Here is a 27,240-nt window from a genome sequence, read left to right as displayed (position 1 = left end):
AGACTAATATAGAATTTTCAGAGAATTGCTATCAATTACAAAAATATAGGAAAAAATATACAAGCAGAATTGCGGTATTTTATATCGTCTTATAGGCTACTGTTGTATGTGAAAGCAACAGTCTATTTTTTTGTCATTTTAGGTTATAGGTATGAAATGTTCATATATTAATGCTCATTTATGTCTCCTGTTATAAAGGAAATCTGTTAAAGACCATGCTTGAAAAGTAGTAGTTAAATTTGTTGACCAGATTTTGATATATATGAAGCTTGAAAATAAAGTGACTGGTTTGTGCTGTTCTCTAGATGAAGAATTCTGTAAAACTAAGCACCAGAATAACGTTTCAACATTTACAGAATTTGTTCTGTGTTTTTCAACATCTTAGGTTGTCAACTCTCATGACAGAGTTTAATAAACACTTGGAAGAAATGAGAAAAGAGCATCAACTTTATGAGGTATGGATGTTCAAACATTTCAGAGTGTATATTCTTATATTTTATAGTACTTATACCTAGGCTATTAGTTCATGTCAATGAAGGAAAGCATGCCACCACAGTGTTTAACAAAGTTGCTGGCCTGCAGTCTGCCTCAAATGGGTGAGCAGAGAGCTTTATATGAAAAGGTAGGGAGATTGTCCAGATTGCGTGGATGGCTGTGTGTTTGGAGGGGTAATGTTTTGAAATGAACCATAGATGCTTTATTCCTTTCGATGTTCTGATACTGTTCCAGTTACTTTCCTAGGTGACATTGAGGTGAGGCAGCTATTGCCCACTTTCTTTACAGGTCTGGTTTTGGCTATGCAGTCCAGCTCAGTCCTGCAAGTGTATATACACCCAGCCTTCTCCATTCTTAAAAATTCTTCCAATTCAAATAATTCTTTAAATGTTTGTTGTCACAGAGGCTGAGCTGGAGGGAGACTGTACTCCTTTCAACCCCAGAAAAATGAAACTTTTTAAGCAAAGTGGTACGTTTAATAATTAAAACCTGCAGCATACTGAAAGCAATATTTACTTGATATACATGGAGAAGTTACACTCTAGTTTTGGTTTAATGCATCTAATATTTTTTTTTATCTGTCCATCATGAAGCTTCTGCAGATGCAGTCTTCAACATGGCTAATTTTAGATGGCAGTAGAAGCACTATGATTTTGTTACACTGTTTAATTAACAAAACAGTCCATTTGACTCATGTAACTGAAATTTCTCCTCGGCTAATTCCTAAATTATTTTCTCAAATCCTTACTGCATAAAATATGAGAGTTATTACCTGTATCCCTGCAAGAATTTGAGTTAATTAAGAATCAAATCTATAGGAACTCTAAGAATTCAGAAAGGTAAGTTTAATGCTCGTAATAACTTCTGAATGCTTTGGTATAACAGGATTTAGCAGCTGATAAATTGAAGTGGTATCCTGTGGCTTTCCTTAGAAAAGACTTTCATTTACAGTATTATGCAGAATTAAATCATCCATCCGTTACAGTATTAGTCAGAATTAAAAGATGAAAGAATTGCAACAGTTTATGTCACTTAAATGAGTGCTTACTCTTACATGTTTTTGTGTTAGGCACAAATGAGTGAGATGAGACTAAAAGTTGAACAAGTTACCAAGGAAAATGAAAGGTAAATAATTGCACTGCCTTGTTACTACTACTGGTTTTCTTAATTTCTAAACCTTAAAAAGCTTTTTTTCTAGCACCTTGAAATCTTTTCAATCTACATAATAGTTAAAAATTTCATATTCATCAGCTTAATGTTCAAGTGTAAGTGCTTAATGTAGATTACAGCACTAGATTTAAGAGATGTAACCACATCTCTAAAAGAACTAGATATTAAGCTGTTTCAAACTGTTGTGTTCATTGAATCTAATGTATTTAAGTATGACTTGGAAGTAAAAAATATGTACAGATTGAAGGTACAGTACTCTTCAGTTAAAAAATTTCCCCTTAAGAAATACTTTGCTGAATTTAGTTCTTTGAATTTCAGGCTGCATGCAGAGTTGAAAGAAGCTTTTCAGATGCCACTGGAGGCTCTTCCTTTCATGCCTCTGGAAACTGAAATTCCTGCAGATGAAGTCATAGTGACAAACTTTCAAGAACAACTGCAGCTGATGAATGAAGTGTGTGAGATTAAACATTTGTACTGATTTGTTTCTCTTGTCATATGTTGGCAGATTAGGGGAAGCCAGTTTATTTCTTGTTCAGAATTAGTTTGTTCAGAGTTCCTTGATACTATTGGAGGCCATCTTGACTTTTTGTAGCTAAAGAAACAAGTACTTAGACTTTCACTTTTAAAGACCTGAAAGAACTTGTTTCCTAGATTCATGTAAGAAGTTTTTAATATTAATTTGTGCCAGTAATTTTACCTAGTTGATTTGATCTTTATGTTGAATAGCTGACTAGAAAATTAACGAAATACTTTGTTCAATTTTTTTCGTAATAGCTTGTCATTTTAATTGAACACATGATAATGTGATTTGAGGAAGCAAGTTTATATGGCATATAGGAATAAATATTTAAATTTGAAAAGATAAGCAAAAAAAAATTTAGCTTTGTATAATGATATATTAATTCTGTTCCATATGATTATGTTGACAGCTGAATTTTGGTATTTGAGTATTATACATACTGTAGACCTACTGTAAATACCTTTAAAATTTTGATCTATAAAAGAAATCTGGAAAACATGTCATTCACTTGGAATTTGAACTTTTATGCATCTGATTTTGTGCATCTGGATTTGGTATTTTGTCCACATAGTAATGTGTGCAGAGAAAGATATGGAAAGTGACATTTCTTTGAAATAAAAATTAAGACCTCTCGTTTTAGATAATATGTGAAAGTAAATGTGCTAGAATAGATTATTTTTCTACCATTTAAAGCATTGTTCTGTAACACAGGAAAAAGAAGAAGCAATAGAGCTCTGGCAGACTGCATCAAAGGAGCATGATCGACTCCAGCAGCAGTACCAAGAACTTATGACTGAAATGCAGATTCACATGGCTGAAAGGCAAAAGCAAAAAGTAATTTTCAGTTATTTTTTAAAATTTTTGAATGTCTATACTGTAGAGATTCTGTGTAGTCAAACTGAAGTGGGAGGTTCTACCAGTGCTGTTGATTATTTCCGTAAGAGTCACGTAAAGTTGGGCAGTTAGATGTGGCCGCTGATTCATCAGCTAAATCACAGAGTGGTAGGGGTTGGAAGGGACCTTTTAGAGATCATTTAGTCCAACCCCTCTGCTAAAGCAGGTTCACCTAGGTCAGGTTACACAGGAACGTATCCAGGCAAGTTTTGAAAATTTCCAGAGAAGGAGACTCCACAACTTCCCTGGCAGCCTGTGCCAGGGCTCTGTCACTCTCACAGTGTAATATTTTTTCCTTATTTTTAAATAGAATTACTTGTGTTTCAACTTCACCCCATTATCTCTTGTCCTGTCACTAGATACTGTAGAAAAAAGGGATGCCCCAACCTCCTGACATCCATCATTTAGATGTTTACAAATATTAATGAGATCACCCCTCAGTCTCCTCTTCTCTAGACTAAACAGCCCTAGTTCCCACAGCCTTTCCTCATAAGGAATATGCTTCAGTCCCCTGTTTATCTCGGTGGCCCTGCACTGGACTCTCTCCAGCAGTTCCCTGTCCCTCTTGAGCTGAGGAGCCCAGAACTGGACACAGGATTCCAGATGAGGCCTCACAAGGGCAGAGTAGATAGGGAGGAGAACCTCCCTCGATCTGCTGACCACACTCTTGATGAGTCCTAGAATGCCATTGGTCACAAGGGCACATTGCTGGCTCATGGTTAGTTTATTGTCAACCAGGACTCCCAGGTCTCTCTCTGCAGAGCTGCCCTCGACTGGTCATTCTCCAGCCTGTGCTGGTGCATGGGATTGTTCCTTCCCAGATGTAGAACTCTGCACTTGTCCTTGTTGAACCTCATGAGGTTGCTCTCTGCCCAACTCTCAAGCTGGTCGAGATCTGCTGAATGGCAGCACAGCCTTCTGGGGAATCAGCCAGTCCTCCCAGTTTGGTGTCATCATTGAACCTGCTGAGGGTACACTCTGTCCCCTCATCCAGGTCGTTGATGAAGATGTTGAACAAGACTGGCCCCAGAACCGATCCCTGGGGAACTCCACTGGCCACAGGCCACCAACTCGATTCTGTGCCATTGATCACCACCCTCTGGGCTCTGTTACTCAGCCAGCTCTCAATCCACCTCGCTGTCCCCTCATCCAATCCACACTGCCTGAGCACCTCTATGAGGATGTTACGGGACACAGTGTCAGAAGCCTAAATGCACCATTACAATTGGAGAAGTTCTTTATTTCCAATATATGGGCAGGAACTTGGGGAATGCACTGAGTCTTACTGCATGTATATGTATATATGCACAAGACATGCATGTACATACATTGGATATTCATTAGAGTTCAACATCTGAAAAAGTGGCTAAGGATTTCTGAATTCTAAGGTGGAAATCTTTGATGTTTTCTTCTGTGTTTGAATCTTGAATTTTGCCTGCATGATTGCAGTGGGGTAGTGAGAAATGCGGTCTCCGTTTCCTGTTGTCATTCAGTAAAGAGCATATATAAACAAATTAAGAAACATGTTAAAAAGTATTCTTTTAATGATAGCTTGTGTTCAGCGGCCTGTTTCTTTTCTGGGGAAGGCCTTTCAGGAAATAATAGTTTATGAAAGCTGTTTTATTCTGTTAAGATATATAAAGATGCTCAGTGTTTGAAGAACTAATAGAAACTTCATGACTGTATGTACCTCATTACTGATAGTTCTAAGTCTGTAAAGAGTTGCTACAAATTTTTTAACGTTCTTTTCATTTTCCAAGTACACTCACCTTGTGGGCACATTTACGGCTCACCTATGTAACACACTAGTTTTTTTACTGACTTTTGTTCTTTTGTGATATCATGTTCACCTCAGCAAGATGCTCTTTTCTGAGAAACAGGACAAATATCCATACAGCTATTGTACTCCATCAAGTTTCATCATTATTTCTGAGGAATAAATATGTGTAGTTCCAACTTGTTTGTTCCTATTCCTTCCATTAGATTATTTCTTTTGTTGTATTGTCAGTTACTGGTAACATACACATAGCAGAGCACCCAGAGTCATTGATAGCCATGAAGGGTTTAGGGCAGGTTAGATTCCACTTTTCATTGATAACTAATTTCTTCAAGGATTTGAATGCTGTTATAGTAAGAATGAGGTTGACCTGCCTTTTATTCTAAATGCTACCAATCTCTCACAGAAAGACGCTTTTCAGGTAAATAACTATTTTCTGCCCTCCATTAAAAGCAAAACCTAAAATAAAAGCTATCAGAGGTAAGCAGAAACAGGTAAGGCCAACTAGAATTAGGGATTGACAGCAAGAAAAGATGAGAGACGATATTTTGATAAGGATTAGACATAGTAAGTAAGGGAGTTGTTAGAATAGGTTTCTGGCAGATAGTCCAGCTCCTGGACTTACTTCCTCTCTATGCTCTTAATACAATTGCCATGTGATTTTTCAGTGTTATGCTAATTTTCCTTTGTATGGACACAAGACATCCTATGTGACAAAGGGGAGGTTAAATGTGTTCATCTGGTAGCTGTTTAATTAGAAGGCACCTCTGCTACCCTGCTTAGCAAAAATTCTCTACACCATCATAGCCTGTGTTGCTCTTCAAAGGCAACACTGTTGCTCTTATATGCTTTTATATTGTGATACTAAGTGTGTATAAGTTTTGAAAGGGGGAAATTGGTAACTGAGTGAAATTCAGATACATTTTCAAGTAGTAAGTTAAAAGCAATCTAATTAAAATCTACGAAGGCATACTGAATTTCCACCAGCGTGTATACAGAGCTTTTTTTAAAATGTTTTCAGTTGATTATGAAACTCTAATTATATAGTCTTGATGATGATAATTACTATAAGAAGCTCTGAATTCTCTTTTTAGGATCAATTGACAAGCTTTCAACAGTTGATTCAGCAACTGCATACAGCCAATGAGAAGAAAGAGTTGGTAAGTAAAACCTTTGGTTTTTTTCCTATTGCAGCCTCAAAGTAGAATGTAGCTGATTGAAAATAAAACTATTTGACTCAGATTTGCAAACTCTCTGGGAACCAGTCAAAAATCAGTTAGTACTGGCTTTTTTCCTGAACTCTGGACACCAGGTCAGAGTGGTTCAGAGGTTAGCTCGTAGTATTATGTAAGCTCTTTCTTTAAGAAGTCAGTAGTAAACTTATATTCAGAATTTTAGTATCTGCTGAGTGTACTCCAGTCACACATTCAAAACCACCTTCACAAAAGGAAAAAATATGTAAATTATGATCTCTTATGTAGGCTGTCTCTCCCACATGTTTATCGATTCTTCGTTTGGCACTGCTGGCTTCAGCATCACCGTCCTTGACCTTTTCAGGAATTTTTCTGAGCTCTATTCATCTAGTGCTTCATTCATATCCTTAGACTGTGTGACTCTCAGTCTCTAATCTTTAGCCTAGGATTTCCAGGATTAACAATCAATTTCAATATAGTAGAAAAATCAAGGTGAAGGATTTGGTGAAGATTCTGGCTGAGCAACTTCTGTGCAAAAAGAGTCCTAACCTACGCTAGGCAGTCTACTCTCTTCTGTATTCATCACTAGAATGTTTTTTCCTCATGTCTGACCTCTTTTTAAAATATACACCTATTTGGCTTGAAATATTATAGGTGTGAAGGATAGATCACCTCATTCTTTGTCACCATGCCTCTGTTGTTAGTAACTTTTATATTGCCATCTTTTCCCTTTCCCAGTTTTTTCTGTTCTGTTCAAAGCAAGTCAAGTCTTCAAATGTTCTTTAACAATGTTTTTAAAATTAGGTATTGATTACATTCTTCTTGGCACCTTTAATTTTTTTTTCAATTGTGCCATCATCAATACAGATGGTAAATCTGAGCTGTTACAGCTCTCGTCTCTGGAAGTTCTTACAAAACATGGGGAGAGAAGGGAAAGGACTAGGTAACATCACTGCATTTGCATTTTTAAAATAGTCTATGCAAATCTTGGCACTTGGAGAGCAGCCACAGTGTTAAATAGAGTTTATGAGCTATGTTTATACTATTATATTCTGTAGAAATGCCCTATAACAATCCTGAATATATAACTTTTTTAGTGCAATAAGGAGCACATTACAAATATCTCATTACTTTACAGAGCAATCAACAGTTTCTGAAAACTGTAGCAGAACAGAATGTGGAACTGGAGCAGCTACGAAAACAACTGAGGTATCAACCAGGCAAACTAAAAAATTATGTAATATTTTTTCTATAGCTTTTCTAACCTGCTATTGTATGGTGGGCCTTGTTTGTACTGCCAACTGGCTTGGTAGTGGTAGTTAACAATGGCTCCAGTTAATGCCTTTTTAAGTTTGGTACAAATGCGTACATTATTAGTGTTAGGGTAGCGTATTTCCACTTAGTGCTGTTTGGTTCAGCTGTTTCCTGAATTATTCAATGTTCAGACCTAGTCTGTTCAGTGCTAGTTTACTGTATCTGTTAACTCTTTTAATTAGTGATGGTTGAGATCAAACTAAAATTTCATTTCAGTAGACAGTGAATTTGTGAGCTACCAATGACGAGGAAATTAATTCAGTATGAGCCAGTTATATTTTTCAGTACAACATTATCTAAAGCTTTAAATAAGATTTTTTAAATGAAGCTTAAAATTTATAATGTACTTACATTTTTGTTTATTTTTTTTCTCTTTGATTTTAGTGATTGTAACTTAATTTGATACTGTAATTAAAATATTTAGTATGGTTGGACTGCTGTGATGTTTTAGTTTTATCATGATTTAAGGAATGTCACCCTGAAAATGGTAAAAATAATCTCCATTTTTCTGTAAAAGAGTTAAAGTTTGTAAAAAAGTTAAAATTTGTGCATGCACATGTGTTCATACATTCGGTTTTTGCAGGTAATACTAGTATTTATAAACAAGACGTCTGAATGCATGCTGATACTGATTTCATCCTTCCAAGAAAGAATGGCTGTGTCAGACGTTCTCAGTCCTCTCTTCCAAACTCATACCAAGTTTTCCTTGAAGAGCAATTGGTATCTGTTGTAATGCTAAGTGCTTGTCACTGTAAAGATTGGGCGTTACAGGAGTTTTAGCATCTGTTTAATGAGTCTAGTTGTACTATTAGTAGATATTAAAGTTACTGTGTCTCAATACCCATAGTAATAGATAAAGGCTTAGAGTAAATGAACAGATGCTTTACTGTTTAATATTTATTAACCAATTCAAAAATTGATCTTTTTTTCAAGATTGGTTGTGTCCAAACTTTCTTCCTGTTAGAGCAATAAAAATTAGCTGCATCTAGTATTAAGCTTTCACCCTCCCTTTAGTATGTTATGGTTTACTCACTAGAAGAATTGTATCCGTTTTAAACTATTTATTTTTACACTTACTTTGTACCATAAATTTAGGACTGGAACCTGCTCACAATTGCCAAGTGAGTTTTTGAGGGGGACTTCTTAGCACCTCTGATTTTTTTTTTTTAGCAAAGATTTTTCCATTTAAAAACTATTTTCAAAGTAGTGTGTTGTGGAGAAGGAAAATGTTGTGACAAGCAATCAACAATTAATGTATTCAGGGTGTGTCTGAAAAATTATTTGCAGTCACAGAATAACAGAATCTCAAGGGCTGGAAGGGGCCTCGAAAGATCATCTAGTCCAACCCCCTGCCAGAGTAGGACAACCTAGAGTAGGTCACACAGGAACTTGTCCAGATGGGTTTTGAAGGTCTGCAGAGAAGGAGACTCTGGAGCCCATCTGGGCCGCCTGTTCCAGTGCTCCATCACTTTCACAGTGAAGAAATTTTTCCTTGTATTTCTTTATAACCTCTTATATTCCAGCTTGTACCCGTTGCCCAAGTCATCACTTGGAATTTGCTTGTGCATGCTCCTATTGAATTATCAAAAGGGAAAGAACAACATTTTCATATCCCTTTTTTTTTTTTTTTTTTAATTTCGTTCCTTGCAGAAGGGATTAGTATTGAATTACTGCTGTATCTCATTCATCTGTAAATCTTTGGTCGTTCATTGACATGCTTGCATTCACTCATGTAATAAGTAGGCATAAAAGCAATTAGCATGAACTGAATCTATTTTAGATATTCAATAAATGCCATCCACATTCAGTTTATTACAGGATGACACAAAATCACTCTCAGTGATTTTTATTAAAAAAAGCAAAACAGACAAGAAAAAGTTAAAATCATTCAGGTTGTAGTTGAATAGCCAATGAGCATTTTTGTCCAATGACAAAATGACATGTCATGATGTCCTTTTGTTTCAGTCAAAATTAGATTTCATTATTTGCTTTGGATTTTATTTAATTTTTTTAAAAGGAAACTCCTTTTTAGGCTTGATCCTTGGAGTTATGTGAAAATCCTTAATGATACCACTTTGATCAATTAATTTAGAATATGGCACAACCACAACGGTCAAACTCTTTGATTCGTAGCCATGCATAGATACAAGGATCTCTACAACTGTCTATATGGTAATGAGGATGAGCACCAGAAGGGAAGTGCATATTTTCTGCTTAAACTGCTGCTTTGGGTAGAAGTTTGTGAAACTGACTGAAAGCTAGTGAATCATATTACTCTGAACTTTTACTCACACGTGCCCAAATATATCTGCATTTTTTTTATTAGCTGCTATTTTGTAAATAGTGAAAGTGTGAGTGAATTCAGACTTCCATCCGAGTATCCATAGAGTTGGACTAGTCATTGTCTTTTCTCGTGGCAGAACACTAGATTTCTTATTTAATATGTTCTGGCTAGGCAAGACTGCTCACCACATGTGGCTTAAGTCGATCAAAGCAGGTAACTGCATATAGTTAATCCATAAATGGACAGTGAGTTAAAATATTAATGTAACAAGGTAAACTGTGATGTACTGGGCATTTGCAAGATACTAATAAACACAAATCTATAAATAGCCTGCTGTAATTGATCCCATGATCTTGCACACTCTGTCACAGGAAGCATGGATTAAAAGTACGTGCAGAGATCTTCCCTTTTTGGAAGTATATGTTGCCTCCTCTGCACCCCACTCCTATAGGAGGTGTGAGTGCTCCAGCTTTACATGCACTTGTGCAGCTTCCTGGAGTCTGCTAATACTGCCCTGCTGAGAAAGCACCCCTTGAGTTTCTACACAGCCTGATGCTTTGGTCTCCATTTATTTTACCTGTACTGTCAGCTGGATGCAGGCTGCTCCTGGGGACTGGTAGGGCAGCTGCTCTGAGGCTCGGGGGGAGGTAGCAATGCCCATGGGGTGACTCCTGACAGGGTCAAACACAGTTTCACTGCTCACCTATCACTCTGAGGTCTGTCACCTGCAATCGTATTTCCTTTCAAGCTGTCATTTTTTTGGAAGTCTCTTGGTCTCTGTTTAATCTGGCTGGTGGCTATCATGAGCAGCCTTTGTCATTGTTAGTTTCCCTGTAGCATTCTCAGTTTCGGGCAAAGAGGCTCTTAGAGGAATTTGATGCCTCTAACTGTGGGCACTGAGTACACTCACGTTGCCCTTAGAACAGCTAAAAGTTCTTGCAGTCCTAAAACCAGTCTGTGTCACACTCAGAAAGCTAATGCCTGCAGCTCTGTATAACTTTAAAGTCACTGCTGCAGTGATTCTCCAAGTCTGGAATGTTTTCATCAATATTTTCATTTCTCTAATGAAAAGTTACATATACATAGTTCGCTCACAAAGCTAATACCTGCAGCTCTATATAGCTCTAGTCTGCTGCAGTGATTCTCCAAGTCTGGAATACTTTTTATCAGCCATTTCTTTAATGAATAGTTCCATATATGTAGTTTGCATGGATCATATAGCATCTATTGTGTACAATTCTAATAGTTTGGGATGTTTTCAATAGATTTGCGCTAATTTACAGTGACAGCGTAACAAGTCTGGAAAGGAATGATAAGGTTAAAAAAAAATCCTTGCATGTAAGAGAATTAAGGTTTGTGTGGCCTAGAGTGAGTGTAATTTTGAAGCTTTTAATATGGCTAAGCTTATAAATGCGTGATGATAATTTTTAGGTGTTCAAGGTTAATATAAGTGTACAATTTGACACATGAAGCCATAAACCACTTTAAACACCTTTGTGATATTGTCATTCTATATCTCCAGTATTTGTGCCTAAAGGAAGATTGCTAGACTGAATTTTGGCAAGTAATCTGGGAAAAAGACAAAACGAAGAGTTTGGAAGTTATTTTCAAGTTAATATTAGCTTTTATTCTTTAGATCAAAAGCTGACCTTACCAAAAAAATACTGAAATTTGGGCAAAACCTCCTGAAGAAATGTTTGAGAACTGAATCACTGCTTCTCATCCATCTTAACATAAATTCAACACAAAATGTACTGTACTATTTATGTATTATTGTGCTATCTATTAAAGGGTCATAATCTACTGTGCATAAAGATAATGTAATGTTTGATATATTTCTGTAGAGAATTGAGGTTTATTTCACTTATTTATATGCTAGAGTTTTATTAAAACATGTATTAGTACTTAAGTGTTTCAAAGCTCTGTTGTATACAGTTAAACGTTCAGTTCACTGTATTATTGTTCTCTTGAAGGAACTACTAGCAGCCATCTCTGGAGAAGGGTGATGCTTAACAGTCAGTGATCAAATGATCTTCTCCAGTGACAGGAACTGTTGAGTTTAGCTGCAAGTGTTAAAAAAGTTTGTCCATATACTAACGAAATATTTTATAAGACCTGTAGATTAACCATAAAACTATGAAACTTGGCATTGCTTGGGTGGATATCAGCATTTTAGATTCATAAAGCTTTTAAACAGAAGCAACTTGCCTAGATCATGTTAAAGATATATTGCACAGTGAATAAAAGTTGTAACTATGGAATCAATTCATTGCTTTGGAATTTTATCTCAATCTGAATGTGGTCATTAAAATGCGTTTTTAATACTTAAGCTATTCTGCATTTTCTGGCCCCTTTATGTTTTTGCCTTCTTATAGTAGGTTTTGAGGTTTGGTTTGGTTTTTACAGTACGTTTTAAATATTTGGGGAGAAACAATTTCATTTCCTCATAAATTTAACAGTGCTTTTGTAGGAGAAAGGCACAAGATTCAGATGAAGATCAAAGTTTTGGATCTGCAGTGAGGACTGTGTCTGAGAATAATGTTTTTATCTTTGTTTTTGCTTTCTACAGAAATTATATTAGCTTTTCTGATTAATTAAGCTGAAATTAAGTGTTGTAGAATTGCTAGTATTATGTATATTTTGCTTAAGATTTTCTTATAAGTATGACATATTCTTGTATTTTATTTTTAGAACACAATTATTATCTCTATAAGGAATTTGGGCTTGAAGTCAATTCTTAAAAGCATTAAATATTTTCTGGTTTCTTTCATGACTATCAGTGTTCAGTTTACATTAGCTTATCTGATCTGTTGGCTCTTTTTTAACTTTATTGTATATTCAATTATTGGTCTTTAAATTTAGCCTAATATGCAGCCTGATTAATTGGATTACACCCCAGGTGAAAGACTCTGTCTTTCAGTTCCCAAGTCAGAGGAATAGGAGGTTTGCTCATTTCAATAAGCTTTTCAACTGAGGAGGTCTGATTCATTAAGTAGCCTTTTTTTTTCCCCCCTTTCATGTTTCATCTTGTAGAACCTAGTCACTTAAATTCTTCAGACGTGGTTAATGACTTTTTACAATTCCTAGACTAATTGTTTTTAAAAATGAAATCTAATTCTGAGAAATATTTCTCTATTCAATATCTGTGGTGGATTAATCTCCAGTTACTTAAAATTACTTAAAGTTTTTGGTTACCTAGTCCTCCCAGATATTTAAGAAACACACACAAATGTCTGTTAAGCTCTCTTTAAGAAGTCATTTCCACAGGACAGTTGTTTAATGAATTTGTTTTTCCTCTTTCACTGTGCCACAGTCAGAAGGAGAAGGGAAAGCCTTTTCTGCCCTGTGGGAATGCTGTCATGAAATGGGGCTGCCATTTACAGCTACTTAACCAAAAGTTGTAATGGACTCTTTTTTTTTTTTTTTTCCCCCTTTAACAGTTGAAATGTAACTCTCAAACTATTTTCTTTATACAGGCAAGCCAAAATAGATGGGCAGACAGCAAATGTGAAGATTGATGAAATGACCAGATTGATAGAGAAGCTTCAAAGTGAATTGGAGAGAAAGGTATTCTAAGGAAAGGAATAATTTTCTGTTGCAATTGAATGGCTACTCAGTTATCTGAATTGTAATGTTCAATTAATGGCATGTTGTCCTCTAGCTTGTTTTGTGTTAGTATATCTTTATTTTGTTCAGGGAAGCTTAGATTATGTCTGGATAATACATACATTCTTCTTTCTAGGAAGAAGACATTATATCTGCCCAGCAAAGGGAAGCAGCCTCTGACAAACGGTTGCAGCAAATGCAGTCTAGTATAAAACAATTAGAAACAAGGTAAAGATGACTCCTCGGTGTTAATAACAGGGTATGTGCAAGGGAGATAAGAAATTAACTTTTTCAGACTCTGGATTTTGGTTTTTTGAGCAGTCTTGTGCTCTATAAGTACGGATTTCTTAGGTTTGGCTGCCCTCATTCTATTCTACAACCTTTCAGAACAGCTGCTGATTTCCATATATTAAAAACAATAAAACAGACCACCTCATTTTATTGACTGTAATGAAGAAAAAACGAGACACATATTTTTCATTCTAGTATATAAATTCTAGTTACTTGACTCTCGTTAGCTTTAGGAGGCATTCTAAAGGAAAACATTCATGATGAAATTTGGAAATGTGAATGTAAACTAGCTGTTTCTAAGATGAATACAAATTTTTCTTTCCATATTAAATGAGATTTGGTTTCAAGTGTTAATTCAGCAATCCTTATACAAAAAAAGATTGTTTCCTAAAATGATTAAAGCACAATTCTTAATAATAAACTCTAGTTACCAAAGTAGTTTGGATACCTGCTAGGGAGTAGAACTTTAACTCAATCATTATCTACTGGAAGATCTACGACTTGGTCAAGTTCTTTTCTGTAGATTTTCCTCCTTTGCTTTCCAAGGATATGACACGTAGTTAAACACAGTGATTTTGATTAAACGATATCATAAACAGTTGAATTAGTTGCCCAGACTTGTGTGACTACCTCTACTTGAGTTTCAGTTGCCTAAGCATCATGGAAGCTCTTAAGTTGATTTTAGACTGTCTTAAGGAATTAGCTAGTTTTTATTATTTTTGGTAGGGTTTTGATTCTACAAAAATAGAATGTTTGTCTGTGTTTTATTGCGAACATGTTAGGAAGTAGAGAAGCCTGACTGCTTGAAAAGGCAAGTGCTGCCCAAGTGCTCGCTATTGAGAACTGTACACTTTATTGAACTAGCAGCACTTGGGGAACTTCCTGAGATTTTTTTTGAGGATCCCTCTGAGGCTTTCTTGCCCTTTCTCTTGCCTAACAATACTGACAACCATAATTAAACAATAAAAATTTCTGAGCTATTGTAAAATTACCAGTGGTTTTCTTGTTCTAATGGAATAGCTGCAACTTCATTGCCCACATCCAATTATTCTATTTCCTCCACAAAGGAAAACTATTCCTTCTGGTGTTGTTCTGTTCTGCTTTAATATAGAACATTTTCATTGATGTATCCCAGGATAGCAACATTCTTCTAAGGACCTTCTGAGATTAGAGATCTGACTTAACTCCTTTAATTCTGTTTCTTTCTAGGACTTGATGAGTATTAAACTCAATGACTGTCTAAAAACAAGCAGAAAACCAGGAATGCAGTAAATACTTCCTATTAGTTTAGTTTGAGAGAATTAGTGTCTTAATTAAGAATTTGCTTATTGTTAAATAAGTAAAATTATTCCTGCCTTATAGGTTACGTGTTACTGTCCAAGATGCTGAACATCTGAGAACAGAAAGAACAACGCTGGAGAAACAAATTGGAGAGCTTCAGACTAAGTACAGTAATCTAGAAAGCGAGAAGTATGATGCTGTTGCAAAAGCCCAAGATTGCATACAGCTCTTAGAAGAAACTAACCTACAAAAAAGTCAGGTAAGGCAATGGATGAAGATATTTCTTAGATATTTCATCATATGCAGTTGTAAAGTGCTTGATTATGTATTCTTACAGGCACACTTGCATCCATAACCAAGCTTCGTTATGTACTATGCATAACATAGCAAGCTGTGATACTTACTTAGACTTGTCATACAGCATAAATTTCAAACAAGATGTTGAGTGTCTGGATAAAGATGGTCTAAGTGATTATACTGTACCTGAACTTAAAATCAGTAGCTTTCTTGAATCCTCCAGAGGAAGGGTTCCTTGATACACCTTTTTTCTGTAGTTCTTGCCATTCTTTTATGCCGAATGATTCATTGTTATCCACAGTGAAAGAGACTGTTTACACAGTCCTTAGTTGCTTACAATTTTTATTTCCCTTAAGTTTTCAAAGAGATAAGTAATTTAAACTGACCATGAGCCAGCAATGTGCTTTCATGGCCAGGAAGGCCAATGGCATCCTGGGATGCACCAAGAAGAGTGCAGCCAGCAGGTCAAGGGAGGTTCTTCTCCCCCTCTACTCTGCCCTGCTGAAGCTTCATCTGGAGTCCTGTGTCCAGTTCTGGGCTCCTCCGCTCATGAGGGACAGAGAACTTCTGGAGAGAGTCCAGCACAGGGCCATCAAAAGGATCAGGGAACTGGAACATCTTTCATACGAGGAAAGGCTGCAGGAACTGGGGCTATTTAGTCTAGAAAAGAGGAGACTGAGGGGAGATCTTTTTAACATTTACAAATATCTAAAGGGTGGGTGTCAGGAGATTGGGGCATCCCTTTTTTCAATGGTATCTAGCAACAGGAGAAGGGATAATGGGATGAAGCTGGAACACAAAAAGTTCCATTTAATCATAAGAAAAAACTATTTCACTGTGAGGGTGAGGGAGCCCTGGCACAAGCTGCCCAGAGAGGTTGTGGAGTCTCCTTCCTTGGAAGTCTTCAAGACCCGCCTGGACATGTTCCTGTGCGACTTGATCTAGGTTGACCTGCTTCTGCAGGGGAGTTGTACTAGATGATCTCTAAAGGTCCCTTCCAACCCCTAATATTCTATGATTCTGTGATATCAACCATAAAAAATTGCTTAGCTATATGTAGGAACACACACACGTGTGTGTGTGTGTGTGTGTGTGTGTGTGTGTGTGTGTGTGTGTATACAGGTATTAAGTTTACTAACAGAGAACTTTTTTTGCGTTATTGTTGGCTTTTTTAAATACAGATCTTGTCCCTATGTTGCAGATACACAATTATTTTAGTTAACAACTTATCATCACAATAAGTAGTCAAGCACTTGTTAAGCACTTGTTCATCACCTAGTAATAGTTCAATCAATTAGCTAAACACTTGCAAATAACTCAAACACCTATAGATTAAATAAGTATTCATTTGAATCACATAAGGATCAAACTGCAATAGTTACATACTACACCTGATAGGGACCTGTTACCTTAGCTAGGAGACCCTGGTGTATGTATTCCTTAGGTTACCTTGGCTGTTACCTTAGTTGTTACTAAAACAAAGGGACTGATATATTTTTTTGACCAATCACTGTGATTTTGGAAAGTTTATGATAGTTAGGAACCAATCAAGGTAAAGGGCAAAATTAATAGATGGACATTTTATGCATGCTTTTGTTGGCAAATGTGATTCTTTTGTTTGAGGTGTATAAAAACCCTGAGAATGCTAACTAACAATGAAGCAGGTACGGAGGAGCTAACCCCCGTGTTTTCCCAGGGCTGCATAATAAAGAAGTGCCTGCTTATCTGCATTCCTGTGTAGATAAGTTTTTCGAGACTGGGGATCCAGTCAACATCTAGATGAGAACATTGGAGAGTAGCCTTGCCTTTTGGTCTGATTTCCTCTGCACAATTCCGTGCCCAGCCAAAATCTGCAAATTGCAATAATAAGTCCCAATAGCAAAAGGCATTTGCTGACACTTCTTGTGAGGTTCTCGTTTACAACCATGTGCATTTATTTCCAAATGTTCTCATGGTTCTTTTCTTTTGAGTCTGAAGTGTCAGTTACTCCAAAGCAAAAAGGAAAAAAGGTTTTTTGAACAGTGAAGATGTGGGGTTCCTTCTCTCAGTGCTAGATACTCTGTCACCACTGAAATATTATCAGTAATATTTCAAGTTTTTTTTTCTAGGCCCTCTTTGGAGAGAAACAAAAGGAAGAGGAAATCCAAAAAATGAAAGATGAAATGTCTCAACTTGCAGAAGATACTGCTGCAAGAATTAGAAAGGCAGTAAGTTATGATGTTTCAAAAGGAGAGGAAGATATTTTTGGTTTTCCATAGTATGAAAAGGTCTTGATGGTGCATGGTCATCATGAGCAGTTTTCTTACAAGTGTCATGATAATGTCGGTAGCAAGGCAGCATGCTGACAGTACTGTACACTTCAGCTTTGTTATCTAGACATATATTCTACCAAACTAAATTATATTCTTAAATCTCTCAAGAACCAAAAGAGTTTGATGTCTCTGCAGACACTGACATACAGAAGGCTGCACTGAGAAGTTACAAAGAATGACACTGATTTCAGAGAATCTGTTTATTAGCATGTTGACAGGCTGAGCATCATATTGGTATCAAGGGATTTAATTTATGATACATGGCTTCATCTTGGAAGTTGCTGATGGAAGTTTATCATGTATGTTCAGATGATAGAACCTATTGAAAGTTATGCTATCAGATTTTTGGTATCAGTATTTAAAAACTTTCCCCTATTTCAGCAAGTAAGACTCATCTAGTAAATACAGCTGACAATTGAAAGGCTTATTATCACAGCACACTGAGAAACCAGAATTTAGTAGAGAAATGCCTAAACAATATTGTACTTTCCATGAGTTTTGTTACTGTCATTATGAGCAGCTGAAAAATCGAAGCTCTTCTGATAAGGCTGGTCACAAAATTAATTTTCTCCATGTTGTGTCCCATCTGCAGTTAAAATGCAGACTAATGTGCCTGGAGGTTCTCAGTAATTACTTGCATGTCAAAGAGACAGGCTTTATTTTAAAGCAAACTCTAGAGAAAGTAAAGGCCTGTCACAGTCATGTGTTGGCAATGTCTTTTGTTGTAAGTGGACAACAGTATAAAGCAGTTTTCTCATTTGAAAGTTTTCAGTGGTGTTAATTGATTTTGCCTCCCTTCACTTTCTTCACTATGACACCCTGTGCATACATACTGTATAGAGATGAAAGGATTCTTTTTCATTCCAATTCTTTTATTTTAGGACATTTCAGGAATGTAATGCCTACATTTTCAGAGCTTTCATAATGAGGATAGAGGTGGTTTGTGCCCTCTGTTTGGTGAAATAATCGCAAAAATTGTGTGGATTACTTAAAACTGCATTGTACATAGTTTGGAGAAACTGCAAGAGCTAAAGAGCAGCTGGGGTAACCACTCCAGTTGTGACAATGATTTACTAATCAGAATTTAGAAGTTTAGAAAAAAATCCTATTTCTTATTTTGAAATTATCTCAGTAAAAGTGAATCTATTAAAATCATTAAAAGTAACATTTTAAACTATGAGTTGTCATGTTTCTCCAGGTATTAACAGATATTTATTTTGTTACATGATCTAAAAATGTTAAACAAATTGCAAGTACACTGCACCTAACGATGGCAACTTTCCTGATAATCTTATTGGGTTTTTTGTAAGGCCTTGTTGTAAGGCCTTCCTTTCTGCTTTTTTTTTGAACACACCTTCAGTTAACGTCATATGCATTCATAATAAACATTTTTCTAACATTCATGTAGTAAGATTTGTAAGTTATTATAGTCCCAGATATTTTCATATTTATATACAAGCACCTCATATAGACTAGATATATATATTTAAACAACATAATGGAAAAATAGTTCATGGGATTAATTTTTTAGTTTTATTTTGGTTTTGATCACAGGTAGACTCTGCAAAGAAGCAATATAATGTGCACATTTCTCGACTAACAGAAGAACTTTCAGCTCTTCAGATGGTAAGCTGTGACTGATGAAAGTATTTCTGATAGCAAAACATGTGAGACTTCGAGCTTTTTGTTGTTCAAGTAAAATACTAAATTCAGGAAAAAAGTCAGTCAACAGAAATATGATTAATGGGTAATTATCTAGGACTGTCCTTTATTGCTGTATAGCATTTTACATTCTGCATGTCTCCAGACATTAATGTGACATACAGTATCTTTCATGTTACCTGACAAAAGCAACTGTGTGCACTGTCTTAACAGTCAGTGCAGAGATTCATATTTAGGTGCAAAGGATATTTGCTGTGAAACTTAATTTTTCATGTACAGATTTGTCTTATTGTGTAAACAGTCCTATCTTACTGAGAACTTGCCTGGCCCTGCATGAACTAACACAGTTCTGCAAATCTACCCATTTATTTGTGTAAGTTTATTCCAGGAGTTAGGCCTATTCTTACCATAGTTCACAAGCATCTTGGCAGTGAGATTGTGTGCTCAAGAAAGTATTTGCCATGTGATAGCACTTCTTAAGTAGAAAAGCTCTGCAGAGAGAGGCCTGGGAGTCCTGGTTGAAATTAAATTAACCATGAACCAGCAATGTGCTCTCGTGGTCAAGAAGGCCAATGGCATCCTGGGATGCATCAAGAAGAGTGTGGCCAGCAGGTCAAGGGAGGTTCTGCTCCCTCTCTACTCTGCCCTGGTGAGGCCTCATCTGGAGTCCTGTGTCCAGTTCTGGGCTCGTCAGCTCAAGAGGGACAGAGAACTTCTGGAGAGTCCAGCACGGGGCCATCAAAAGGATCAGGGAACTGGAACGTCTTTCATACGAGGAAAGGCTGCGGGAACTGGGGCTCTTTAGTCTAGAAAAGAGGAGACTGAGGGGAGATCTTTTTAACATTTACAAATATCTAAAGGGTGGGTGTCAGGAGATTGAGACATCTCTTTTTTCAATGGTATCTAGCAACAGGACAAGGGGTAATGGGATGAAGTTGGAACACAAAAAGTTCCATTTAATCATAAGAAAAAACTGTTTCACTGTGAGGATGAGGGAGCCCTGGCACAGGCTGCCCAGAGGGGTTGTGGAGTCTCCTTCCTTGGAGGTCTTCAAGACCCGCCTGGACATGTTCCTGTGCGACTTGATCTAGGTTGACCTGCTTCTGCAGGAGGGTTGTACTAGATGATCTCTAAAGATCCCTTCCAACCCCTACCATTCTATGATTCTACATATCCCTGTTTTTTTCAGGGGTCAATAAAGCTTGGAAAGATGTGTACTGCATATCTCTAGTTGAGTACATAGAATGGAAGTATATGAAAGTTGATAAGGCATCCTAAGGGAAAATCTGTGCATCACAATCATCACATTCTTGAATAAACCAGGAATTCATAACAAACTATGTGAGAGACCAAAAGAGCTCAGTGCATACACACCTATTTATGCATTACATTTATTTTAAAAAGATTTCATTCTATGTGTCTTGTATAGTGAATGAGACTGATCCTATGGAGAAAATAATGAGCAGGTACGTGTCATCAGATGCACATTTAAAGAAAGAATTAAATTTACAGTGGCTGGCTTTTGTGTTTGGCACTTTTTGAATTTTTATTTTGAGGAGGTTTTTATTAGATTTACTTTAAAATAACTTTTTTCAACAGGAATGTGGAGAAAAACAGAATCAAATTGAACGAGCCATTAGAGAAAAGCGAGCAGTGGAAGAAGAACTTGAAAAGGTAGGATAATTGCATGATTTTTTACATCACATTTCACATCTTTCTTCAGATGAAAAAGATATATTTATTTTTCCAATTTTTCATTGTTTTTTCCACCTTAAGTTTCTTATTTTATTTCTTCTTTGCTTAACTATTTCTTAAATGTAAATTTTCAGTAATTATTCTAAGTTTGGTTACTTTCTGGTTTTTAATCCAGAAGTGTTTCAAAGCTGTAATACTAAACTGAAAAAGAGGGTTCTTTGGAAAGTATAAAAAGTAAAAGGACAGATGTTTGACATAATCCAAAAGAAAGTGGGTACATATTCCAGTGAAACCTAAACGTCAGTAGACAGAAAACTAAATGAATGTGAGACCCTTGAAAGCGATTTTCTCCCAAATAGCAGCAACAATAGAAATCGAGTTTTGTTTTAAGTCACTGGAAAATAGGACACAAAGAGGAGTAAGTAGCCTCCTTGTCAGTACTACACTGCCAATCAACAGTGCAAGGTAAAGATCATCTTAAAAATATGTTTGTTCCTCAGATTTACAGGCAAGATAGAGGACATGAGTCTGACAATAGAAAATTAGAGCAACTGCATCAGAAATATTTACTTGCAGAAACTACAAAAGGTGACCTTCAGCTAAGTTTACAGACAACACAGAATAAACTGAAACAACTGGAAATGAAGTAAGTAATGGATGTTATGGAAATTAGAAAACAGTAGACATGATTTCTATTTACATTGTTGTATTATGTTTTTAGCACGTCTTTTTTTACCAGTAGCATCAAGATAGCATAATTCTGAAGCAAGGGCAATTATGAATCCCTGTAGAAGAATTAAAGGGTATCACATGCTATAGAATGACAGCTTTTCTTTACAAGATGAGAACTGCAAGCAGTTTTTTGAAAAAAAAATAAAAACAGGACTATATTATTTGGAATCTTACTGCATTTTTATATATTGTTACTCTATGAAATACCCAGGCAGAATTTATTACTTTGTAAATCTACAGTGTGGTATCTCCTAGCACATTCAGAACACTTATGTTTCTATAGCATATTGAATTTCTGCATTCAGAGCGAATAGACATTATTGCAGTTCCAATAATACAGTGGCAAAAAGTACAATATGGTACACATTTTTAGATGAGGTTGTTGTTTTCAGCATGAAACTGTAGGATTCTCCAGAAGCCTCAGTTATTTCTGTGCTTTGATGATCGTAAATCCTGTCACGTCACCAGAGCAATTGATTCCCACCAAACCAGTTGGGAATCTAGAAATGTTATTAACATGAAAATATTCTGTTTCACTTTGTCATTTTACTAAGATTTCTGCAATATTAGATTGAGTGTATGAATTCTGTCATTTTGATAAAACTCTTTGTGCCCAGTTCTAGTTCTCAACCCCACTGAACGTGCTGAGCTGATATAAACTTTGAGGATGAAACAGGTGAACAGCTGTACTGGGTTAGACCAAAGATCTGTCGCAATATATACTTTTTTCCTCTAGTACAGTATTGAGTTTCAACAAGACTTTTTTTCTCCTTCAGTTCTGAGGAGGAGAAATCTCGTTGCCAGGAAGTTATCTGTAACTTGCAAAGCATTTTGGATTCAGAAAGGGAAAAGAGTGCCTTTGTCAGTGAACAAAGGCTAAAACTTCAGCAAGAAAATGAGCAATTGCAAAAAGAAATGGAGGGCTTGAAAAAACTGGCCATGGAGACTCAACAAAAAGCTAAAATAAAGGTATGGTTTATGTGCCATTCTATTTGCCTATTAAGGCAGCAGCTCTAAGAGAAAATCATTGAAAGTTTGAAGATGAACGTTTCAATGCTGCTTCCTAGATTCTGCTTAAAAGTAATTTTGTTGTAGCATTCTGTGTCCTCAGAACCTACTGAGTAACTCGATCTCTACTAATGAAATTGTATTTTATTATGTATTGAATTCTTCTTGATAAGATCTCAAATGTTCTTTGCTTTTTACAAGATGAATAGATTAAATAATGATACAGTTTTCTTCAAGTGATTTCACTTATTCGGGCTGTACTAGGAACATCTGTATGACTTTCAGCCAGAGTATTCCTCTACTTCTCTGTCCTCCATGTTGTCAGAGCAGTGTGTAACTAGGAAATTATACTGTGTTTATCAAACATTGGTTCTGTATTGGACACACTTCGGACAAATATTAGACAGAGAACAGTCTTCTATATGAATAGTTGCAAACAAGATAATTAGTGGAAAGATGGTTGGGTTTTTTTGAACATGTTCTGCCAAATGCACCTGAACAGACTGCAAGTGGGAGAATGAATTAAAGGTAACCTCAGCAGATTTATGGTACCTTTCACTTCTGGAGGGAGTAACGGCTTTGATGTTTGATGATGCCTCTAAACATATAAAGCTGGAACTTTCCCCTCTGCTTTTAACTCCAGGAGTGTAAAGATATTGAAAAGTGACTTAAGAATCTGCAGCAATGAAGAAGACATCAGTAAGCAGTTTTGCAGTTAGGAATGAGAACCATCTCAAGGCTGGTTTCCAACTTGCCAGATAAAGGAAGTAGGCAAATTAAACAGGAAATATTGATACAACTCCAGAACTCTTTGGTCAAATGTACTTAGAAAACAAAGGATCAGATAGGTAGCAGTTATATAGCATACACCAGATCTTTGTCTCATGTTTGCCCTGTCAGGCTTCCATTGTGGGCATGGGTAAGATTTATTGCTTGCTTTCATTTTCCTCTCATGTACAAAGGATTTTAGATGCAGTTAAGAAACCCTTTACACATTTTAGCTAGATTAAAAAAAAGAATGTATTTTTGTGGAGAAAACACAAGGGAGAAGGATGAAGATTATTTACAAAAATAAGCATACACAGCTCATTATCCTTTATTGTCAGTTGTACTATTTGCTTAAATTGGCTTTGGGAACATGTATCTCTGAGCATATAATTACAAGTTTAATTATTGTATGTTGCATGCTTTCAACAAATGTTTATAAATTTAACTTGAGTGTTATAAAGAAAACAAAGAAAAAAGTGAGAGACTTGCTTGTACTCAATTTGTGGTTTTTTCTAGATAAGCATGATGGAGCATGAGCACACTGTGAAAGAACATGGGTATGAAGCTCGACTTAAGGAAATGGAAGACACCAGTCAAAAGTCTACTGCAGAACTCAGGCGTCTGTTAGTAGCTCAGCAAAAAGTAACAAATCGGTGGAAGGAAGAAACAAAAAACCTTACAGAAACTACAGAAGCCAGGATCAGTAAGCTAAAGTAAGTGCAGTTTTGTTCCTCTTCTGAAAGCTGTTACCATTTTAGTTTCTGTTTGGTGTATGGCAGTAGACCTGTTGTGAAATCCATGAAGAGTGAACCATCTGGACCAGATGATGTGCTTCCATCAAAACAAGAAAGAATGTTCTGTAAAGAACTTTTGATGCTCCTTGTGAAGTTTGCATGGAAGTAAAAATTTTGCATCTTTGTTGTTGTGTATGAATTTCATAATAACAAAAAGTAAATTGAATCTATTACTTTTAATTTTATCTTTCAAGATATAGGATGCTCAATTTGGAGAATTTTAGCTTTGGAAACCTCTGTGTTTATAGCTATTCTGAAATCAGTTGTGGAGTAAGTCTTCAGATTTCTAAAATAAGCTGGAAAAAAACCTATTGGGATACACATCTAATGTGCTCTTCTGAGCAGTAGCTGTCATAAATGAGGATACAAATGAGTTCTGTGATTGCTCTAAGCAAAAATGTGATATAAAGTTTACTCTTCTCTTAATTAATACAGAGTGCCAGGTAACTAGCTGGCACTTGTATTCCCAGCACAGCATATAAGAATACTGTCAGTTTTGAAAGGACATAACAAGGGCATCTCACTCAACAGGCACAGATACAGATTACATACCTTTCCCAGATGCTGGGGAATACAAACCCTGGTGGTGCCTGTGAGCCTGTATATAGCCATCAGCTGGTTCAGAGAAGATGGTGGTGTTATTGAAAACGAGCAAGTAGAGAGGGAGAGGAGAAATTAATCATTTGCAAGGTAGCAGACCAGTGAGTGCTTGTAGGAGGTCAAGTTTAAATGGGCTTTCTCTCAACAAAGGCAAAGATATACATTTCCCCCATACTTTATTTGATTTCTAAGCTCAGGAAACTATGTCAGTTCAAGTAGACTATAAATTAGAGATTAAATTACCCTGATATTTTTATAGAACTTCTTAAGAAGTCCTCAGGATCAATTCTTCTTCAAAACTGGTTGAAAACTGGAGGAGGTCGACAGACTGGTACACAGTAACTTCTGAACTCAGAAGCTTGGTGTCATAAGTCTCATTTCTTTAAAATTAAAATAGAGAATAATGTTGCATATATATTTTAGGAAGTGCATTCCATGGTTTCTACAAGAAAAAATCAGTGTATGTGGTTCCATTCATTTGAGAAATGTGAAATGGCGGTTTAACTTTAGTCACTTAAAGTATAGGCTATACTCATGTATACGTCTTTGCTCCAATTGATTTTAGAAGTTGCTTACTGTCATGTTAACATGGAGACAGAGATTTTGCCCTATTAAAATTGGGAACCTGGCAATTCTTGCTTTGGAGTAATGTTTGGATTTTTCATGGTTTATTATTACAATGGTTTATATATTGTCTGCTCAAACCATTGTATCTTCAGTATCTTATGCAAGTTTTGCAGTCACCATTTTTTAAGCATAGCTTGACATTTTAATTGTCCAAATGTCAATGGTGTGAGTGGAACTAGAACCCAAGTTTCTAAACAAAAGCAAGGCAAATAACTTCCTGAAAATTTGTTGTGTACAACAAATCTGCCATACCACTACGATAACTTGGCATTCCACCTTTTTTTAGTGTGTGAATTTGGTAAAGAGTCTCCTGTGCAGTGGTGCTTCTCTTGGAAATCCATTTCATTCTTCTTTCAAGTGACACAGTGTCTATCACAACTCATCATACCTGTTATCTGTCTAAACAGAAGGAAGGCTGTGAGTTCTGTCCTGCTTGAAATACTGGAATGATTGGTAAAACACTTACTGACCTTCCATTTTACTTCCACCTTCACTGATCTACTTTTCTTTTTTCCAAGTGCTCCTTTTGTGAGTGTTTAGAATGCTGTGTAGTAGTAGTGGATTGTTACCTGTGATAATTAGTACAGTTTAAATTTTTCATAGTTCAAAATCATACTAATTCCAATTAGAGATAGCATTTTTGTCCGTATTTCTAGAAATACAGGTCTTATAATCACTCTGCTCATTTTTACCTCCCCTAAGGAACCAGTTTCAGATTTTTTTACCTTGTCCAGATATAGTCTGGCTTTATTTTGCCTTAAAATATACTACATTTTGCACAGATTACTAACTAGTTCTTTAAAAAGGCAAAAAGTCTGTTCCAGAAGTCATCACAGTGTTGAGCACATCGGAGAGACACTGGGAGCTGTGCTTATGCACTGCCAGTTTTAGCCATACTGCTTCACTGTATGTAAATAGCTGGATCTTAATAACACTTTATTGACATGTTTTGTAAATGCAGTAACTAGAGAAGAACAATAGTTTTTAGAGTTCCGTGGTGAAGTAGATTTCAGCTGTTAAAGTTGCATTATATTTTCTGTAAATTAAACTACAAAAGCTCTCACAGTTGAGCATCAAGGTTCATAACTAGATCCTGAATGTAGTTCGGCAACTTTGATTAAAAGGGAAAAATTGCTGACTTCCAAAACAAAATTGTCTGTGAAACAGCTGCTTGCCTTGTTAAAGCTTTAATGTTAAGTGTTAAAACGTTGTCAGAGTGGTCCACGAGCTTTAGACTTGCAGCAAAATGCTGACAGAAAATAAAACAGACACGAGAGGAACTCTGCTTTGTTAATCCACATGAAAATAGGTAGTAAATTTTTTTAATGTGCCTGTTTGTCAGAGACTGCCTGTGTTGCATCATCTGGAAAACTCCTGCAATACTTTAATATCCTGTATCAGAGAGTACTGCCTGACCAGCAGAACTGAAAACACGTTCATCTGTTAAAAACTGTAAGTCTACACTAAGTCCGCACGATTCTCTGTGACTTCAGTTGTTATTTTGATACAAGTGTAAAAACAAAGCCAGTTACTTTTTAAGATGTTTTCATAGGTTTATGAAAACATCTAAACCTTTACATACTTAGAAAAGCTAGAAGTTTTGATCAGACGTTTGCTCCACCCATGAAGGAAGCTGTCAATAGAAACTAGTTCTGTGCTAGAAGGCTGTAATTTAAACTGACATAAGGAATTTCATTGTTAAATCTGTAAGAGTGATGCTCTAATTTTACAGTGAAAAGTGGCTATAACAGAACCTACAAGTATTACCTAAAAAATTTAAAACCGTCTTTTTCATGTTACATGTTACCAAGTACAGAGCTAAATAGATCAGAATGCATTTGGTATGAAAACTAGCTCCTGAATTACACAGTAGCAGTTATTCAATGCAAAGTCTTTGCTCATATTATAAATGAATGATGA

General features: G+C 36.2%; 1 protein-coding gene across 7 annotated transcripts in view; it reads left to right on the top strand.

Moving 5' to 3' along the window:
* SCLT1 (sodium channel and clathrin linker 1) overlaps nt 1-27,240 on the top strand; it is a 42,094-nt gene that overhangs the window by 4,684 nt on the left and 10,170 nt on the right. For 3 of the 7 annotated variants that reach the window (XM_061994258.1, XM_061994259.1, XM_061994257.1), the window contains 15 exons: nt 386-455; nt 1,565-1,620; nt 1,984-2,116; nt 2,897-3,019; nt 5,951-6,016; nt 7,188-7,258; nt 13,124-13,214; nt 13,390-13,481; nt 14,907-15,084; nt 17,231-17,329; nt 18,989-19,060; nt 20,696-20,770; nt 21,292-21,437; nt 22,300-22,492; nt 23,816-24,012. In XM_061994258.1, coding sequence (XP_061850242.1) covers nt 386-455; nt 1,565-1,620; nt 1,984-2,116; nt 2,897-3,019; nt 5,951-6,016; nt 7,188-7,258; nt 13,124-13,214; nt 13,390-13,481; nt 14,907-15,084; nt 17,231-17,329; nt 18,989-19,060; nt 20,696-20,770; nt 21,292-21,437; nt 22,300-22,492; nt 23,816-24,012 — 1,662 coding nt within the window. Of the gene's footprint in view, nt 1-385; nt 456-1,564; nt 1,621-1,983; nt 2,117-2,896; nt 3,020-5,950; nt 6,017-7,187; nt 7,259-13,123; nt 13,215-13,389; nt 13,482-14,906; nt 15,085-17,230; nt 17,330-18,988; nt 19,061-20,695; nt 20,771-21,291; nt 21,438-22,299; nt 22,493-23,815; nt 24,013-25,606; nt 26,040-26,662; nt 26,773-27,240 lie in introns of those variants that run through there. The other 4 variants (XR_009818543.1, XR_009818544.1, XR_009818545.1 and 1 more) reach the window with 3 other exon arrangements.

The sequence above is a fragment of the Colius striatus genome, chromosome 3, assembly GCF_028858725.1.
Source record: "Colius striatus isolate bColStr4 chromosome 3, bColStr4.1.hap1, whole genome shotgun sequence".
Taxonomy (NCBI): Eukaryota; Metazoa; Chordata; class Aves; order Coliiformes; family Coliidae; genus Colius; species Colius striatus.
This window is presented reverse-complemented; position numbering and strand designations above follow the sequence as displayed.